Source organism: Scyliorhinus canicula, chromosome 22 (assembly GCF_902713615.1).
Source record: "Scyliorhinus canicula chromosome 22, sScyCan1.1, whole genome shotgun sequence".
NCBI classification, from domain to species: domain Eukaryota; kingdom Metazoa; phylum Chordata; class Chondrichthyes; order Carcharhiniformes; family Scyliorhinidae; genus Scyliorhinus; species Scyliorhinus canicula.
In genome coordinates this window covers 1,889,657-1,910,552 of record NC_052167.1, presented here as the reverse complement: position 1 = coordinate 1,910,552, position 20,896 = coordinate 1,889,657, and the positions used below count along the sequence as shown (strand labels likewise).

The following is a 20,896-nucleotide window of genomic DNA, read 5'->3' as shown; positions in this document are numbered from 1 at the left end:
GCAATTTGGGTGGGCCCGATTCAGAGAGGGTATGAGGAGGCGGAACCCAAGGGTGATGATGGCGGACTCTAGTGGGGAAGGGAGGTGGAAGCCTCTGGTGAGAGTCATGACGTGGAATGTCCGCGGGCTAAATGAGTCGCACTTCAAAAATGTGAGAGCAGAGGTGATTTTGCTGCAGGAGATGCGTCTCTGGCTGAAAGGCTAGATAAGGCTGAGGTAGGAGTGGGCGGGACAAGTGTTTCACTCGGGGTTCGACTCAACGTCACGGGGTGGGTCGCCATACTGCTGGAAAAGTAAACAGGCTCCTCCCCAAGGCCTTCTTTCAGAAGGTAGATGTGTTGATCTCAGACTTTGTGTGGGCAGGGAAGGGGCAGCGGGTTAGTTCGACTCTGTTGCAAGGGTAGAGGCGGGAAGGGGGACTGGCACTCCTGAATTTGCTGCATTGCTATTGGACAGTGAATGTGGAAAAGGTGAGATGATGGATTGGGGGGGGGGGGGCAGATTGGGTCGGGTTAGAGGAGGTGTAGTGCGAGGGGACGAGCCTGATGACCCTTGTGACGTTGGTCCCGGTGACGTACACGAGGAGTCCGGTGGTGGAGTTGCCCATAAACTTTGGAACCAGCTGAGGAGGCATTTTAAACCGGGGCGGACACCGGTGATGAGTCCACTGTGTGGGAATCATAGGTTTGCACCGGGGGGGGCATGACCTTAGTGAAAAGGATCAAGCGGAAGTGGGAGGAGGAGTTGGGGAAGGAGATAGGATGGAGACTTTGGTGTGAAGCAATGAGTCGAGTGAGCTCAACCTCCTCTTGGGCAAGGATGAGTCTTAGACAGTTTAAGGTGGTGCACAGGGTCCACATGACTTGAGCCCAGATGAGGGTTTTTAACCAGAGGTAGTGGATTGATGCGAGGGGTGTGGGAGGGGGCCAGCGAACCAGGCCCATATGTTCTGGAGGTGTGAGGAGTTGGAGAACGTTTGGGAGGAGGTGTTTAGGAACGTTTCGAGGATTGTAGGGTTTGAGATGAAGTCGGACCCGATGGTGGCGACCTTTGGCATGTCGGAGGTGCGGGAGCTGCTGGAGGAGAAGGAAGCCAATGTCGTGGCCTTCACCTCTCGGATTGCCCAGTGACAAGTACTTTTGAATTGGAGATGGCTGGGAGACTTATACAACTTTCTCAGGTTGGAGAAAATCAAATTTCCCCCAAGGGGGCCAGAGGAGGGCTTTGAGGTACAGCGGAGACCGTAAATGACAAATTTGAGGAGTTATTTGTCACGGGGGGAGGGGGGAGGGGAGGGGATGAGTAAATGGGGGGAAAATATACAAACTGTATACTGCACTGTTGGATGTTAAGGTTGTGTTATTATGTTGAACATGTTTGGAATAAAATACCATTTTAAAATAAAGAGACGAGGAGAGATGAAACTCTGGAGAGATTTTAATTCAAGGATGAGAATTTGAAATTTGAGGCTTTGCTGAGAGTTTTAATTCTGTTACTACACTTGGGACACGATCGCACAGGAACAAAACATCTCAAATCTCTTAATTTGCACAGAGTGGATTCCTGGTTCCAGCTGAGGGTGCCTTGATGAGAAGTGAGGAACATTCTAGAAAAGAGAGAGAAAACATCTCTTGATCTGGTTCAAATTACCATGCGAACCTATGAACCTGATGCATGTTACGTGACTCGATCGCCATGTGTCAGCAGGGTTGCCAACTGCGATTACATGTATTCCTGGAGGTTTAATCAGATGACTTGTCCCCACACTCCAGCCATTGGTCGGCCAGACGCATCTATCCCTGCGACGCACTGCCTTCCTGGACCAATTGGAAAGGAAAAAGACTCATTAACAATTCGATGGTGCTCGATCATCAGCCAAACAGCCATTTTTGTTCATTTTCAATATTTTCATACCCAATAAAGAGAAATTTGGCAAGAAAATGACGATGAAAAAAAAAGTTATGTCCCTGTGATTTTTTTTGCAGGATTCAATACAGAACAGGAGCAAAATAATTTGGAGATGATGAACATGAAACCTTCCCAACAACGTACCTTAACCTCAAACCAATACACATTCAGTTCCCAAAGCCTAAATCCTGTTGCTAGATTACTGTCAGGTTTTATTAATGCACATTGACTTGATTGGTATGAATAGCGTACCTGTATTACCTGAAAAATGAAATGAAAATGAAAATTGTGTATTGTCACAAGTAGGCTTCAATGAAGTTACTGTGAAAAGCCCCTAGTCGCCACATTCCGGCGCCTGTTCAGGGAGGCTAGTACGGGAATTGAACCCGCGCTGCTGGCCTGCCTTGGTCTGCTTTAAAAGCCAGCGATTTAGCCCAGTGTGCTAAAACAGCCCCAGTACGTTCTTGAAATATGTTCTTGAAATCGAGTCATTAATTTATCAATTTAATAAAACCTAAAAAGGTTCATCAATTGTAAGCTTAATGATTGGAGTCGGTCTGTTCTGGTGTCTGTCAGGAATTGACAGAATTCTGTCCTTAAAGGCTTTGGAGTTCTTACATCACCTCCCACACTCAAAGGGCTTCTTTGTTGAGGTGAAACTTCGGCCAACCTTCCCTGATTTCTTTCCCTCGCTCATGGTCGGGCTTCAAGCTGCGCCGCTTTGAAGGAATTTGAACAAACTTCAATTGTAGCTGAAGGTGTGATTCCAATCCGGCACCATCTCTGTCGTGTTATTCACCCTGGGGTAACACGGACTGCAACTGGTTGCAGTTGTACTGGAAAGTAGACTCCAAACTTAGACGTTGGTTCAATACGTTTTATTGAACTTCTGTAACAGTGCACGCAGCTTGCTGTGGGTTGACACTCTACTAGTCTAAGTGTGCTAACTGTAACTAACTAGACCAGACTATCTCTGAGCCACGTGTAGAAGGTGCTAACTAATATATACACCCCGACTGTCACTACAGTTGTCACCAGGGGTAAGAGGCGGAGTGCTGATGCCTCGTGTCTTTTATTGTTATGGTTGGTGATTGGTTGTGTTCTGTCCTGTGTGTTGATTGGCTAACCTGGGTGTCTGTCACTGCCTGTCTTTACCTCATTATGTGCATGAGTGCATATTATGACAGAAACAGAGCACAGCAATCAGATAAGCGGCAGGTATCAGAGAGACCTGCCAAAGCTGATTGAAGCCGTAGATAAACACAACTGCCGATTGATTTGATAGATGAAACATTATCTGTTCAGAAAATCATGGCTAATCAATTGTTGCTAATCCGCTCGAAGGCTCTTTTGCTGGCAATGGCCAGTGATGCTTTCATTTTCACTCAGATTTAACTTGGATGTGGACATAAATCATTTGATCACGTGACCACATTAAAAATAAAAAGATACGTCTTTTAAAAGTAGCAGCACCAAAACCTGGTTAGGGAAGTGCTGAAGTGGACTGGAGCAACGGTCTGTCAGGAAAGGCTAGACATGCCGGGGCTCTTTGGGGACCTGATTGAGGTCCTGTGCATGATAAAAGGGTTTGATAGGGTAGACACAGAGAAGAATGTTTCCATTTGTGGGAGGAGAAATCCAGATGAAGAGATCATGAACATAAGACAGTCGGGAATAAATCCAATTGAAGATTCGGAGGAAAATTCTGAATTTGTGGAGTACAAACATATGTAGACACGAAATATGGAATAGAAGAAGTAGGATACACTGCTCCTTAGCCTGCTCCGCAATTTGATAAGATCATGGCTGATCTGTTTTTGCTGTACTCCACATTCCCATTGCCCTCAATAACCATTGATTTCCTCACCTAACAGGAATCTATCTACCTCCGCCTTCAAAACATTCAGTGACCGCGCTTCCACCACCATCTGAGGCAGAGTTCCAAAGTCGGACACAACCTTCTCAGACAATTGATTTCTCTTCATCTCTGTCCTAAAAGAAAGACCTCTAAATTTTAAACCAGCGTTTTAACAGAGCAGAAGATGAATTAGCCCGGCAACCCTACCAACATCTGGGAACTCTACACTCCTCCAATCCTGGCCTCTCCTTCCCCCCACCACTGCACACTGTGCCTGTGGGAGTGTAGATCCAAGGTCCTGGAATTCTATCCTTAAACCTCTCCAGCCTTAAAACTCCAGCCTCCCGGATTGCCTTGATCCACTACAGTTCGCCTACCACTGCAACAGGCCCACAGCAGACGCTATCTCCCAGGCCCTGCGCTCAACTCTGGAACCCCTAGATAGCAAAGACACCTATGTCAGTCTGATATTTATCGACTACAGCTCAGCCTTCAACTCCATTATTCCCACAAAACCCATCTCCAAACTCCATGACCTGGGCCTCGGCTCCTCCCTCTCCGACTAGATCCTGAACTTTCTAACCCAGAATCAGTAAGGATAGGCAACAACACCTCCTCCACGATCATCCTCAACACTGGTGCCCCTTACTATACTCCTTATACACCTATGACTGTGTGGCCAAATTCCCCTCCAACTCGATTTTCAAATTTGCTGATGACACCACCACCACCATTGTCGGATCTCAAACAATGACAAGACAGAGTACAGGAATGAGATAGAGAATCTGGTGAACTTGTGCAATGACAATAACCTCTCCCTCTTTCTATTTTTTTTTAAATTTAGAGTGCCCAATTAATTTTTTCCAATTAAGGGGCAATTTAGCGTGGCCAATCCACCTACCCTGCATGCAAACACGGGAAGAATGTGCAAATTCCACACAGACAGTGACCCAGAGCTGGGATCGAACCTGGGGCCTCGGCGCTGTGAGGCAGCTGGGCTAACCCACTGTGCCACCGTGCTCTCCCTCAATGTCAACAAAACGAAGGAGATTGTCACTGACTTCAGGAAACGTAGTGGAGAACATACCCCTGTCTACATCAATGGGAACGAAGTAGAAAGGGTCGAGAGCTTCAGGTTTTTAGGTGTCCAGATCACCAACAACCTACCCTGGTCCCCCCATGCCGACACTGTAGTTAAGAAAGCCCACCAACGACTCTACTTTCTCAGAAGACGAAGGAAATTTGGCATGTCAGCTACGACTCTCACCAACTGTATCACAGCTTGGTATGGATCCTGTTCTGCCCAAGACCACAGGAAACTACAAAAGGTTGTGAATGTAGCCCAGTCCATCACATAAACCAGCCTCCCATCCATTGACTCTGTCTAGCATAATTAAGAGGCAGCCAGCATAATTAAGGACCCCACGCACCCCGGACATACTCTCTTCCATCTTCTTCCATCAGGAAAAAGATACAAAAGTTTGAGGTCACGTCTCTTTGAGAAAGATATGGCGGGGAGGAATAACAACACAGATTAATAATAAAAATTATCCGCACTTTCACAGCACCTCGAATGAAATTAAAATGAGGAACTCTTTGAAATATTCAAATCCATCTTTACAAATGTGAAGTGTGCAATGCATCAACTTCATTAAATCATTCATTCTGCACAACATAGTTATTAAATATTTAAAACGAGCGGCTAAATGGAGATTCATTTTTTGTAATGTGAAACACGGGGAGCTAAGGGGGATATGTAACACTGAAAATGTTTCTTACCGATCACTATGTTCCACTGCCAGATATGCAGAACAGGTCAGAGCCATGGTGATAGAGCTGGATAGTGCAGAGAGCAGACATCACCACTTCCCTGATGTTACAAAGGGAACTGGGATAGGCCACCTCGACCAGGAATCCGACTCATCTCTTCCAGTTCCACCTTTCGAAGTTGCCACCCGTGATAGCCAGCAGATTGAGGGTTCAAATCCCACTGCAGGGTTGAGCAGAGAATGCAGGTTGACATATGTTGATGCAGCACAGAGGGAGTGCTGGACTGCGGCGGGAGATGTTGCTCGGTTGAAGTGTTAAACTGCGACCCATTCTGCTTATTCAGTTGGATACAGACCATCCCGGGGGAGGTTGAGCAAAGCGGTTCTCCAGGTGTCCCGGTCAAAATGACTTGCTTAACCTACGCTACCAAAAAAACCAACAGATAAATCTGGCCATTTCTGCGTTTGCTATTTGTTGAATCTTGTTGCTCACAACTTGGCTGTGTGCCATTACAAAATAGGGGTTGAATTGCAAAAGTAATCGGCAAGTTGTAGGGTTCCGTGCCATGTCCCTGGTTCACAAAAGTCGCGATATAAATGTAATTCTGTCTTCCTAGTTATTCATATTTCCCCAGTGCACTGGTGCATTGTTTAGTAAATCCTCCTTATCTGTGAAATTCCAAATACATTCCTCACCGAGGTGTGTGAGCACGGAGGTGTGAAGGCTATTGTGTCCACTCCAGCTAAAGGTGACTCTTCCCATCACCCAAACTCATCAACAACACCACAAAGAAGTCATTTCCCTCAAGAGCGATTTCACTATCAGCAAGTTTGCAGAGGCTTGCGAGCCAGCAAATCGGAATTATTTCATGTTGCTCCAGCAATCTTTCCTGGTTAGAATGCACGGTGCAGCATGGCCATGATGTGCAGAATACTGGTCACAGTGCATTTGGGAAATCAGGAAATAAATTGCAGTGACCCCCCCACCAACCTGTGATTGAATAATACGGGGATTGTCAACAATTATATTTGAAGGTGGACTTGTCATGTCTCTCATGTTGCACATATTGTGGATCAATTGGGAGGGCAGTGATTGTGGTGATATGCTTGTCGATAATATTACATGTACTCAGCAGTGTGACCTCCCACCAGCAGGTGGCGTAAGACATCAGTCAGGTGACATCCGGCTACCAGCAGAAGGTTGTAAGGTGTTAACGAGGACAGTCGCACATACCGGTAGTTCCAGTAGAGTCTAAAGTAACTGTCATAACTTGGTCTGTATCTGATTCGTATCGTTACGTGTGCATTAATAAATCATCATTCTGACTAGGTCACCAGCAGTTCTGTAGAATCATTGCTGGATAAGATCATGGAACACAATAGTGATGGCAGTTTTGACAGATTGCGATGAGCTTCAGGTTGGAATCTGAGTCTGAGAGATCATTCTATTCCGACAGGAGTTATTTTAGGAAAGGACACTAACTACCGTGAGCAAAACTAACGAATGTTTTCCTGTTCCATGCGAGGGGAGTTTGTAAATCTTGTTCAGGAAGGTGTGGAGGTTCTTGTCTGATGGAACTGAGTGTCAGAAATAGCATCACAGAAATACATGCCCAAGTCTGTCCTGGTGACCTGCTGTACCTTCGGAGAGCAGGCCTTATTTTTCAAACTCGGAAGATTGATAATGCTCCCCAAATCCTGGCTCGTACTGGGGCGTATGCCTTTGGTAGGATGTAGTCAGCATCAGTTGAGGGGCGTTGCCTGGGCTTTGCTGCTGCCACTGAATGGTTTAACCATGGGGGCTTTCTCCATCCAACGTTTGAAGGTTCTTCAAAGGCATCCTGACCTTCACTACAGGTATCGACTGTTTCGGCTGAATCACAACCGCTTGGGGATAGAGTCATGTCAACAAGGGAGCAGCATGGGCGAGTGATCCTGTGTCCAGGCCCATTACTTATTACAAGAAGAACAGAGAACTCCGAGAAAAACTCAGCCAGTCTGGCAGCAGATGTAGGGAGTGAAAACAGATCTGCTCTGTTTTTCCCAGCATTCTCAATGCCTCAACAACATCAATCAGCCCAGCCTTTTCACATCCAGCAAGGAGGATCAAACCACTGCTGAATAATCATGCGGGCGCGTTTCATGGGCAGGTAACGCACCTTCAAATGAAGCACACTACTAGCTTCAGTCAATGTCTGTGAAGTGTTTTTCTGATGGCTCAGAGAGCATTGAGACATCCAAAGCTTTCTTCAATCTTAAATGACTCCTCATGCGTTCCCAACGGGAGGACGCTTTTAGATTCACGTACATCTGGATTTTATTTTTTGATTGTTTCATGTTAGTTGTAAAAATGGAAATTTAAAGAAGAGAAAAGTCTTTTAAAAAAATCCAAGAGGGATTGGCAATGGGGCATGATTTTGGAAGGGTCACAAGTGACAGTCAACCGTGAACTAGATAACAGCTTTAGATTCATTAATAAATAATAAATAATTCATTTATTAGTTACATAACTATTATATTAATGATTTATTAATAATAAATAATGTATTAATTAATTACACAACTTTATACTAATTAATAATTACATGACAGTATTATATTAATTAATGGTTAATTAACAATAAATAAATAATTAATTACATACCAACTCCATATTAATAATTACAGAACAGCTTTATATTAATTGATGTTAGATATAAATGACATATGCACAGGTTCACAACACACAAGAGAGACACAGATCAGGCAAGTGCCATTTTTCAGATGTGAATATTAAATGTGTTCAAGATATAAATGAAATCAATTTCCTGTGTACATGAAAGGGATCTGAACTCTATGTTAGGAACATACGGAACAGAAGTAGGCCATTCAGCCCTTCAATCCTGCTCCGCCATTCAATCAGATCATGGCTGATCTCTCCCTGGTCTCAGATCCAGCTCCCTGCCTGTTCTCCATATCCCTTTAACCCATTTTAAAATCAGAAATATATCTTTCTCCTTCTTGATTTAATGACTCAGACTCCACCGCACTATGGGGCAGCGAGTTCCACAAATTCACCGCCCTCTGCGAGAAGTGGTTCCTCCTCATCGCAGTTCTAAATCTACCGCCTCTCAAACCTATATCTGTGACTTCTCGTTCTAGATTGTCCCACAAGGGGGCGCATTTTGTTTACGTTTCCTCCTCTCGTCCTGAAAAGCTGCAGACTTCATGCCAGCAAAGTTACCAGGAGGCAGACGACAGCCTGTGAAATCCCAGTCAGAAGCAGCAGTAAGCGGCTGGGATAGAACTTTCCAGCGCTTCACTGGAGCCGTGGCAGAGTCAGAACCGGAGAGACACACAAGGGGAGCCTGTTCACAGGAAAGAATATGGGCTGGATTCTCTGATTTTGAGGCTATGTCCGGAGCATGTGTCTAGTCTGACAACAAAAGAGTCGGCGGTGCCCCCGCGACCCTGTTCCGCCCGCTGAGGGCTAGCAGCCGCACCACGGTAAACGCCCGCCGTTCCTGACAGAAACGGTTGGAGAATTGCCGCGGTGACCTGCAGCGGTCGTGTCGTACATCATGGCACCGGCCACGTGCGGACCCAGCCTGCCAGATAGTGCCCCCTTGTAACCCCTCCTTGCCACCCCCAGAGCACCCCCCCACCAGTCCCCCCAGCCCCCGCCGAAGCCCCCCCCCCCCTCCAGCTCTTCCCGCCGACTCTGCCGGCGCTGGACACAGCTGCAGCCGCCACATGAGGTTGACCAAACTTCAGATCTCAAGTGATCCACGCCGTTGGGAAGTCAGCCCATTGGGGGCGGAGCATCGGGGGAGGGCCGTCAGGTGACATCCTGAGGCCTTTCCAACGACGTGCGGTATACTTCCCGATGGACCCATTTTGGGGTCAAAAAGGGATCTTGGCGTCAAAAGGGATTCTCCGCCCAATCGCCGAATGCGATTTCAGTCGGCAATCAGAGAATCCCGCCCTATAGCTTTGACAAAGAGTCACCCAGACTCAAAACGTTGGCTCCCTTCTCTCTCCATAGATGCTGCCAGACCTGCTGAGATTGTCCAGCATTTTCTGTTTTTTTTAAAAAGAACGTAGCGAGCACTCACTCACCTGTTATGTGGACCAAGAGGTGGAAAATGAGTGGCAGCAGAATTCTGCCTTGTCCCCGGGTCCTTTGCTGGGTCTGGTCGATTCTGATGACTTATGACTGAGCCCTGGTGGAATGGAAGTAATCTGCATGGCGTGTTCCTGTATGGGGTGGGATGGGTGGGGGGGGGGGGGGGGGGGGGGGGGGAGTCTCTAAAAGACCAGGCGTCTCAAGGCCAACATGTCATTGTGAGCACCTGTGTTTGAGGTGTGATGTTTGAAGTTTGGAATGATTCAGTGAGGAAACCACTCACAAGACCCAGGCCTTGCCCAAAGTTCGCAGCTCCCGAACACACAGCATTTCTTAAAGACCAGACTGGATAACAGTCAGATCAGTAATCACCGAGCGAACAGCACAGGTGATCACACCCACGTTATACTGCAGGCTGTGCCTGGCTGAAAACTGCACTATACGCAAGGGGAAAAAATACCTGTGAGAGTGTGTTTATATTACACAGCCCACTGCAGCTATTTATGTATTGATGCAGTCATCAGATACGCACATAAAGGAGAAAGGGCTAGAAGGTTTACATGAAGAGGAGTTGGCGGGGAGGAGGTTCTGTGTGGAGACAAGCCATAAGAACAGAAGAATTAGGAGCAGGAGTCAGCCATCTGGCCCCTCGCGCTCGCTCCGCCATTCAATAAGATCATGGCTGATCTTTTTGTGGACTCAGCTCCTTCCCTGCCCGCTCACCATAACCCTTAATTCTTTTACTGTTCAAATCTCTAGCTATCTTTGCCTTAAAAACATCCAACGATGGAGCCTCAGCTGCGTCACTGGGCAGGGAATTCCACAGATTCACAACCCTTTGGGTAAAGAAGATCCTCCTCAATTCAGTCCTAAATCTGCTCCCCCTTATTTTGAGGCTATGCCCCCTAGTTCTAATTACACCCCCCAGTGGAAACAATGGGGCAGCAGGGTAGCATGGTGGTTAGCATAAATGCTTCACAGCTCCAGGGTCCCAGGTTCGATTCCCGGCTGGGTCACTGTCTGTGTGGAGTCTGCACGTCCTCCCCCTGTGTGCGTGGGTTTCCTCCGGGTGCTCCGGTTTCCTCCCACAGTCCAAAGATGTGCGGGTTAGGTGGATTGGCCATGCTAAATTGCCCGTAGTGTCCTAAAAAAAAAAGTAAGGTTAACCCGGGCGGGGGGGGCGGGGGGGGGGGGTTGTTGGGTTACGGGTATAGGGTGGATACGTGGGTTTGAGTGGGGTGATCATGGCTCGGCACAACATTGAGGGCCAAAGGGCCTGTTCTGTGCTGTACTGTTCTATGTTCTAACCTCCCTGCTTCTATCTTAACTATTCCCTTCATAATTTTATGTTTCTGCAAGATCTCCTCTCATTCTGCTCAATTCCAATGAGTATAGCCCTAGTCTATTCAGTTTCTCCTCATAAGATAATCCTCTCTACTCCGGAATCAACCTAGTGAATCTCCTCTGCACCCCCTCCAGTGCCAGTACATCCTTTCTCAAGTAAGGAGACCAAAACTGTGCACAGTACTCCAGCTGTGGCCTCACCAGCATCCTATACAGCTGCAACATAACCTCCCCAAGCCAGTTGGGCTGGATCTGTGTTGTGGATACTATGTAGATAATATGGCCCCACATTTACTGGAGGGAAGGGTGGGGATCATTAACACTGCAATGAAGTTACTGAGAAAAGCCCCTGGTCGCCACATTCTGGAGCCTGTTCGGGTACACAGAGGGAGAATTCAGAATGTCCAAATTACCTAACAGCACGTCTTTCCAAGGAGGAAACCCACCTTGTGTTTATGAACAGATTACATTTTAATGCCTCGGATAGAACTGACTGTCGATGCTTACCTCCATGGTCAATCAGCCCTCAAAACTCTGCCTGCACTCTCTGCCACTTCCTGTCTTCTGTTTCTGAGACTGTGTTCTGTTGAAGCCCTTACCCACACTGATCGGAGCTTCAGATGTAGTAGTGTCTCTCCATTATTCTGAACAACAGTGGAGATGGAATTCATGTATATTCGTTCTGTGTATTTGCCAACTTGGAACCTAACTGCAATGTTTATAAATGTCTGGGAGTCAAGGGCTTTCACTTCTGCTTTTTCACAGAAGAAAGCACATAACTGCTTTTGATGGTTAGGAATTGTCAATCATAGGTAGATGCTCATAAACATTGTGGTTAGGTTTACAGCAGGGTACCTGAGATGCATTCCAGGATTAAGGGAAATGAAAATGAATAATCCAAACATCTGGCAGTCTGCAAGCTGTCAATTACAGCCTACTAAAAGCTTTTTTGCTTTGAAAGTGAATAGAAGCTTTACAGATCAAAGGATATAAAGGGTTTAAAGCCTTGTGATGTGACGTTGGCTTTCTATGAATTATAAACTGCTGCTATCTAGACATCTGTCTGAGGCAGCAAGTGTAAGGGACAGGTGAGTGAAAAAGCAGTGATTTTTTTTCACTGTTTCTGCCTGGACTGCTCTTTCGCTTCCAGGTAGGGGTGACGGATGAGGGAGGTCTCTGATATGGGGGAATCTCTGTTTTAGGGGAGTCACTGAAGCATCCAGAGGAAACCCGGACAGACACGGGGTGAACGTGAAAAATTCCACACAGATAGGCACCCAAAGCCCGAATCAAACCCGGGTCCCTGCCGCTTTGAGGCAGAAGTACTAACCACAGTGCCACCGTGCCGTCCTCATTAAATACCTTTCCATACATAGAAAAATATAAACGATTATTCTGTTATGCTGCTCGCTCACACCGTGTTAATTGAAGGTTATGTTGTGATCATGTAAATAAGCTTGGGCAAGAAGGTTTATTTTGAAGCGTATCTTCACACCCACACTGTTTTTTACCCTTTGGGGAATAGTGGCGGGGAGGGGGTGGGGGGAGGATTTCCGAGCTGATTATCAGCCCGTTGAACTGTGTTATTGCTCAATCCATAACCAACTAATCCTGATGTTGAACTGGAGCCCAGAGCTCCTCAGCACGAGAGTGAACCATCACCCCAGAAAAACGCTGCAATTAACATCCAGTTTCCCAACTCTCCATGGCAGAAACTCGACCAGATTATAGATAACACCCTCCAGAAGGACAATGCAGTCTTTCCACTTTAGAAATGTAACATCTGTTTATTGAGTATTCCTCGAGCTTTACAATAGTTGTCACCTTTAAATAATTATTAACATTTCAGAGTTTCCTTGATTTCAGTTTGTCCGAGTCATATCTTGCAGACATAAAATGCTGGCCGCTGCCTTCAGGGCAATAGACGTGGCCATCAGGTGGACTAGATTTATTAGACCACTCATGGAATTCATTTTTTTAAATAACGGTCCATGTGATTTATGCTCTCATTACTACAGGAAGGTGTCGGTGCTCAACAAGGCAATAATTCTCCACTCGGTGTACCATATGTACTCCAAACCAAGGTCACAATCCGAGATTTGCTCCCTTTCTATCTTTCCAACGTCTTAATCCTGACGCCCCCTAACAGCATCAGGACCAAAGTGACGCGCCCAATTCCTTTACCCAGCATCTCAGCAGCTTTCTGGTTGATACAGTCAATACGCTGGCAAATGGTGATGAATGAAGGTAACTGAGGTAATCCAAGGAGGGTTGAGATTGCCTAGCACTAACTTCATTTAAATCCAGTACAGATTGAGATGCGAATCTTCCCCAATACTGGCCTGAAATATCAGTTCACTGACCATTTCCAGCTTCGGTTTTGCTGTCACATTTCCACCCACTGTCTGGAGTCCTTTGTTTCACTTTTTAATTCACATTTGCACCGTCACTACGTCCGCCCATTTCCACCTGCCTGCGATTGCTCAATGTCTGCTCAGCCTCAGCAACTCCGAGCTGCTGAAACCCTCATTCGTCCCTTTGTTACCTCGAGACCCAACTCTCCCCCAATGCAGTCCCGGCTGCTCTCCCACCTTCAACCCTCCATAAACCTGAGGTCCACCAAATCTCAGCTGCCTCTACCTTAACAAGTCCCGTTGCCCTATTACCCCAGTGCTTGTTGATCTGCAATGATTCCTGGTCATCGTAGTTTTCATGGCCTCACCTACTCCCTATCTCTTCCAGCTCCACAGCCTTCCGAGATTTCCACGCTTCTTCTAATTCCGGCCTCTTGACCATCCCTGATTTGAATTGCTCCACCATTGGTGGCCGTGCCTCCAGCCGCCTGGTCCCCAAGCTCCGGAATATCCTTCCTACACTCCTCCACCTCACTTACTTACTTTCCCCCATTAAGACACTCCCCAACTACCTACCTCCTTGGTCCCCTGTCCCAACACGTCCATATGTCCAATCCAATATGTGGTTTGTTGTAATTCTTTTATAATGCCCGTTTCGGGTTGTTTCACTACATTAAAAGGCGCTACATAAATGCAAGTTGTTATTTCCGCCAAGTTCCCCGACTGACCCACAAAGTGAGCAACTATTTTTCTGCCCTTGATTCAAGGCGTGATCCAAAAAGGGCAGCTCGTTAACTCGTCATTCCACCAAGACACACATTGTAAACAATCCTTTCTGCTCTCAACTCGAGAGCTCCCAGAAGTGAAAGGGCATTGTCCTCACCCAATCCCTGTCACTCATCTCCCTGAGGAAGTGAGAAGAAATACTCAAGAGTCAATATTCAGGGAGACAGGAGCAGGAGGTGGCCATTCAGCCCTTCGAGCCTACTCCGTCATTCATTATGATCATGGCTAATCATCCAACACATTAACCTGTTCCCACTTCCCCCACATTCCTTTGATCCCTTTAGCCCCAAGAGCTGTATCCAACGCCTTCTTGAAAACATACAATATTTTGGCTGACCTCAAATTCCACATACTCGCCACTCTCTGGGTGACAAAATTCCGCCTCATCTCAATCCTCAATATGCTTAGTCTATGATCCCTGGTTCTGGACTCCGCTGCCATTGGGAACATCCATCCTGCATCTACCATGTCTGGCCCTGTTCGAATTTTATAGGTTTCTAGGAGATCCGCCCCCACCATCGCCCCCCCCCCCCCCCCCCCCACCCCCCCTCCCGCCTCATTCTTCTAAACTCAGCGAATATAATAAACTGACTCAATTTCTGCTCATGTGTCAATCTCGCCTTCCCATCAGTCTGGTAAACCTTTGCTACCCTCCCTGTAGAGCAAGAACATCCAATCCAGTTTGGTTGTGTGGCTGTGCAGACCCCGAATTGTGACTCTCAGGTCTTTCCTTTGCGTTTTAGCTCAGGTTGCATAAATCCAATCGGCCCTCAGTCAGACACAAGTTTGAGACTTTAATATCAATTCAAGTGCCGTCACGTGACTTATTCTTCCCTGTGGGCTGTTGAGAACTCCATTGAGAACATGACCAAATTCCTTGAAACTCTACTCTGGGCTACAGGCTCACAAGCCAGCGAGGGGTACAGAGGGTTACTGCTCCCCCACCATCCCCCAACTCACCTCCACTGCTGTTACCTGAACACGGATGTTAACCTGTTTACCTGGTTTCATGTAGGTCTTCTTCATTAAAGTAGCAAACTTGATGCAAACCCTCCAAGGCCTTTATCTACTGGTATCACACGTCACAACGTTCATGGTCTAACAAAGACTTCCTCTGTTGTGTGGAAATTATATGAAAAAAAAACAGCTTCAATGAATAACTTGTGTGCGGATGAACAAGCTGAATGTCAGTCCTGGAGGGCGGCGCACGGGAATGTCTGCAGTTTATGTCTTCTCTGATAGGTTCACCCGAGCAACAGCTGCAGATGAACAGTTGACGGTGAGTTTCTGATGCTGACAGTGCGGCAGACCTGCCCACCTGGCCTGCGGGATACTTTCAATCAATCAGCTGACAGGGATGAGGGAGGCCAATCGGCCAACCTAGCCCTCGCTCCTTCCCAGAGAAAACTAAAGCTTCCCCCCACCCCCTATCAACCACCACTCCCCCCACACCCCCTCCCCCAACACTGGAGGACTAACCCACACCCGAAAGAGCTTTCTTAATCTCCTCTGCCCTGCTGAATGGACACAGGATTCCAACAAAAGCCTCACTGAAGGGAACAAAGATTCTGCGGCGTAGATCTGGGATGGAGTCTCCGGTAACCCAGCCTCGTGGGTTCTCGGCCCCGCACGCAATTTGTTGGATTTTATCTTCCCGCCATTTAATGGGATTTCCCATTGGATTCACCGGTGGGGGGTGCTCTGCCGGTGGCGAAAATGAACCGCAATGACCGGAGAATTCTGACCCTGGATTCGGTGAGCTGGTACTAACCGACCAAGCTGGCAATGCAGTTTAACGTATCTCCCCGTCTCTGTGACTCCAGACCCACGGCAATGTGGCTGACTCTCAAATGCCCACTGAGATGGTCTCACGGGGCACACACCTCAAGGGCAATTAGGGATGGACAGTAAATGCTGACCTTGCCAGTGATGCCCACATCATACGAATGAATGGGGGGAAAAAATTAAATCCAGGTCAGGGAAATAAAAATGGGGAGAAGTCTGAAACCCCCTTCTACAAATGGTAATCGATGCCAGATCAATTGTTGAATCGAAAATGGAGGTTGATAGATTGGTAGCCACAGGCATTGAAGGGACGAGTGTATAGAGTTCAGCCACCGATCAGCCTTGATGTCTTTGAACAGTGGTCAAACGGCCTCCTCCTGTTCCTACATTCCAAGGTCTCACACCATCATACAAAGTTCAGGTTGAGCCTTCCAAAGGACACGGCTCCGACATTTGGAATCATCAGGTTGCTGTTGACTTCCTGGTCTCAAAGTTACCACGGACTAGAACAGGGGACATTTAAAGTATTACTTTGGAAAGGAGAGGAATGAGACTGAACTGGTTATATTCTATCTGTCTACGTAAACATCATGTATACGAAAAAAGAGTTGTTAAAAACCGTCTACGATTTTCTGAAAGACACATTCAGCTGACTGTAGAATAATTTAACATTAATGGACGGAGGGGGGTTGATGCAAACAGTTGGGTGAAGGGGAAACTGAAACACAACATAAATAAAATATCTACCAGAGTATTAACTTGTCACTGACTTGGATGTGATTGTCAGTAATGCCGCACTAGTGGGTGCGGCTGTCAGAACAACTCCTTAACCTCTGTTGGTACAATCGACGAAACCATGTTGAGACGGCAGCAACCACATCGCAGGTCCTCCCGTAGAAATTCAGAACCACAAACCAGGCCCCCACCAAAAGCCTTCTGCTGCTTACCTGCGGCAGTCCCGGGCTTCTCTCAATACCACCTGACGCAAAAGAAATACAAATTTATTCAACTGCTCCGCGGAAACGCGGCAGCTGGCACGGCGCCGCTCCTCGTTTGCGAAGGGCATGCCTAGTCTCTCACGTGCTTGAGAGAGAAGAACAGAGCCTTTGCAGGAGGAACAGCTGAGGATTCAGAAAATAAAAGTACAAGTTGACCCAAGATCTTCTGTTTGGTGACCGGTCTGTCAGATCTGGCAGACGTAGCCATGGTTCTTCCCCGTAGCGGTGCATTCAGCAAGTGTATAGGCTCGCTGTCCTTAATGTCACAGTATCATGGCCCGAGCATCTGGAACCTCAAGCCCTGCATCTCAGCCCTTTGGAAAGAGAACCACGTTTTGCAACATCTTGCCCTTGAACCACGCATGCGACAACCAACGTGAGCAGCTACCGCTGGCACTATACTAAAGTCAGAAGTTGTAGCTGAATGTACAACATGCTAGCCAGTTACAGTACAAAGCTCGAACACACAGTGCATTATAGCTTGTGCTTGCTGTTGGCGGAGTGCCGGTAACTCCTGCGCTCCGATGTATTCCGCTTGACCCGGATGGTGACGACCGGCTGCTCCTGATTGAGAGATGGACTCGAGCGGGATTTCGTCAAGCCGTTCCCTTCGTTCTCAATGGTGTCAAACAGGGCGGATTCAAACTTGTCCAGGTCATCTGTTCCAGTTTTCAACTTGGCGCGAAGCAGTGAGACGTACGTGCTGAATCTCATTTTCTATTGGAAAGAAAGCACAAAGCTTCAATATTTCTCATTCATCAAAGATGTTTCCACTTGTTGTGGTGGGACAATGGGTCCTAAACCAGGAGCCATAAGTAGTCACTGTCGAATCCAACAGTGAATTCAGGGGGACTTGCAAACACTGCCGTAGATTAGTTGAACCAATTGGCCGGTCTCTGCTATAAATCAATGCAACATTCCAGCATGCTGATCACTTTAACACCAACAGTGTGGAGACAAATCACAAGAAATAAATCTGCCTCCAATGTTGTTGAGGTCGGCTTTGCCAAATATAACAGGCCTCCACTTTGCTCACCCGGTACTTCCTGGTCCTGTGCAAAGAGGAGCAGGAGTCTCTCCTAATACCCTCCTACTGTCCAACAAAAAGGAGAGCGGTGGGCTCACACAGAATGAGGCACAGAAGGCAGCCATTTGGCCCATCAATGGGTCACTCATCTCATCGCTGTACGTGGGCTCTTGCCAAGTACAAAATGGCTGCCACACATATTTCCATAGCAACAGACACTTCCACACAGCCAGTGGTGGACCAAGCACCGTGGGACGTTTCTGGGCTCTTTGTAATCAGCGGGTTTCTCAATATGTGTCTGGTTAGTGCAACTTTAGTCTATCCTGCAAAACCGTCTCTATTCTCACCTCAAATTCCAGATATTCCTCTTTCAGTTTGTATTCCTCCAGCTCTTTGCCTTTCACTTTCTTGTCAGGAGGGTACGAGTGATGCTCGGTCAGGTCCACAGTCATCGATTTGAGTCTGGTATCATGAGCCTTTATCTGCTCCTCCTGCCAAGTTCAGGGAGAATAGTAAAAGATTAAGTAAAACTGGACCGTTGAACCCTGCCACCCTCACCTCATGCCAAGCAATATGCCGAAGTTGCTGTGACGCTGATCTATTTTAGTCAGTCTCCGTATCCGTTCTGCGCATGCTCTGCCCAAAGCCAGGCCCTTGGCCGGATCAGGAATTGAACCCTCGCTGTTTCCATTCTTCTGAATCACAGGCTGTCCATCTGGCCAACTGAGATAACCTGCCCCCTTTTTTGTCGGCATACCAGCGTGAGTTCCCATATTCCTGCTGTACCTTCTTCCAGCCAGCAGAGAGTGCCATTACACTGCCAAAACCAACACGAATGCCTGCTTGCTGTGGTTTAGTGGGTAGCACTCTGGATTGAGGGTTCAAATCCCACTCTACAGCCTTAAACAAATAATCTAGGCTTTACACTCCCATGGAGTACTGAGGGAATGCTGCACTATCAGTGGTGTTGCCGTTCAGATGTAATGTCAAACTGAGGCCTTGTCTGCCCTATCAGGATGCATGTCAAAAATCCCAGGACACACTTTGGAAGATGAGAAGGGTCATCCCTGATGTCGTGGCCAACATCGATCCCTCAGCAACATCACTAAAACAGATTGACTGGTTATTATCACGTCGGTAGCACAGTGGGTAGCACAGTTGCTTCACAGCACCAGGGTCCCAGGTTCGATTCCCGGCTTGGGTCACTGTCTGTGTGGAGTCTGCACGTTCTCCCCATGTCTGCGTGGGCTTCCGGTTTCCCCCCACAAGTCCCGAAAGACGTGCTTGCGAGGTGAATTGGACATTCTGAATTCTCCCTCAGTGTACCCGAACAGGCGCCAGAATGTGGCAACTAGGGGCTTTTCACAGTAACTTCATTGCAGTGTTAATGTAAGCCTACTTGTGACACTAATCAAGATTATTATTATCGCTGCTTGTGGGAAATTGGCTGCAGTAGTTTCTACAGCAGTGACCACATTTCAAAAGTACTTCAATGGCTTTAAAGCACCTCGAGACATCCTGAGGTTGGGAAAGACAATTCTGACAAGAAATATAGGATATTTGACTATGGTGAAGGTGAGTGTAATGAACGCAAATAACATGATGTTGGTCCATGTAACACACATAACACATTGCCTTACCAGTGGGGTCACTAAGAGGGCCTTATTGAAGATTGAGCCACTGCCCTTTCACCATGTGTGCCCGGTGTCTTCAGGTACCTCAACCAATGGCTGTCATTCACCCAAAAGTATTGGCATTGGCCTCAAATAACAATTCTGTGAAACTGGGGCATACCTACTTTGTGTGTTAATATGGTAAGTATATGCTGTCCACCCCTAATTGCCCTTGAAAGGAGTGACCAACTAGGCCATTTCAGAGGGGCAATTAAGAGTCAACCTCATTGCTGTGGGTCTGGAGTCGCATGTAGGCCAGACCGGGTAAAGACAGCAGATTTCCTTCCTTAAAGGGCATTAGTGAACCAGATGGGTTTTTCTGACAATCGATTGTGGTTGTCATGGACACCACGACTGAGACTAGTTTTCAATGCCAAGTTTAATAACTGCCCTGGTGGGATTTGACTCCTTGTTCTCCCTCCCCCTTCCCCGCCTCCTCGCCTCCCCCCCCCCCCGGACATTAGCCTGGGTGTCTGGATTACTGACGTTGCTACCGTCCCTCCCTAAATGTGTTCATTCCCTTTGCCATTTTAATAGAGGTATTACAGATATTTCATCTCTGGGTGTACTGGAACACAGATCACTCACCAGGGACAGCCTGGTCAGGGTGGTGGGCAGAAGGGGTCGGCTGAACTTCTTCTGGGAACCAATGGCTGCAGGAAAAGGTGGCGCGGAGAACATGGCCGACACCAGGTTTATTCGGGTGATCCAGGATTGCATCAGCTCTGCGTTCCTGGTGGGAAAGAAATTGAGATTACAATCGGGACACGAGGGAGAGCAGAATCCGGCATCTTCGAGGAAAACTGAGAGGCAAACAGGTCCTAATTCTTTTAGGTCACCATGGTGCTGGTGTTAGGTTACAAGATTTCCCAATTGCAGTGAAGATCAGAGTGAGGTCCCCATGTACGGATTACACAACAGGTATCAAGGAGGTAGATCCCCATCATCTGAATCTACAAGACGCTACATTTACCAGATGTCCATTTCCTAACAGAAGTCACTCACTCATTCTTTAAAAAAAGGTCAAATTAAATAATATTTGAGAATAGAAGCAGGTCATTGAGCCCATAATTTCATCCCACCCTCCTACTCATTCCCACATATCTAGATCAATCGCACCCTCCTCCTCATTCCCCCACGTCTAGACCAATCACACGCTCCTACTCATTCCCACATCCTGATCACTCTCCCATATCTGGACTAATCCCACCCTCCTTCTAACTCTTCAAACTCTGGTCTAATCCCAGTTTCCAGGTCAGGTCTCCCATTCAGGCACCCAGCACATTAAT

General features: G+C 47.2%; 1 protein-coding gene and 1 long non-coding RNA gene across 6 annotated transcripts in view; both read right to left on the bottom strand.

Moving 5' to 3' along the window:
- Positions 1-1,407: 1,407 nt before the first annotated feature.
- Positions 1,408-6,119, bottom strand: LOC119956175. The gene is made up of 2 exons (XR_005458599.1): positions 5,546-6,119; positions 1,408-1,817 (listed from the first exon to the last, which is right to left on the bottom strand). It is a non-coding gene; the product is annotated as an uncharacterized LOC119956175 (long non-coding RNA).
- Positions 6,120-14,676: 8,557 nt separating this feature from the next.
- LOC119956059 (PH and SEC7 domain-containing protein 1-like) overlaps positions 14,677-20,896 on the bottom strand; it is a 174,326-nt gene continuing 168,106 nt past the window's right edge. For 4 of the 5 annotated variants that reach the window (XM_038782871.1, XM_038782873.1, XM_038782874.1 and 1 more), the window contains 3 exons: positions 20,196-20,340; positions 18,282-18,425; positions 14,677-17,624 (listed from right to left, as the gene is read on the bottom strand). In XM_038782871.1, coding sequence (XP_038638799.1) covers positions 17,382-17,624; positions 18,282-18,425; positions 20,196-20,340 — 532 coding nt within the window. In that variant the 3' untranslated portion in view covers positions 14,677-17,381. The remainder of the gene's footprint in view (positions 17,625-18,281; positions 18,426-20,195; positions 20,341-20,896) is intronic. The other variant, XM_038782872.1, reaches the window with a different exon arrangement.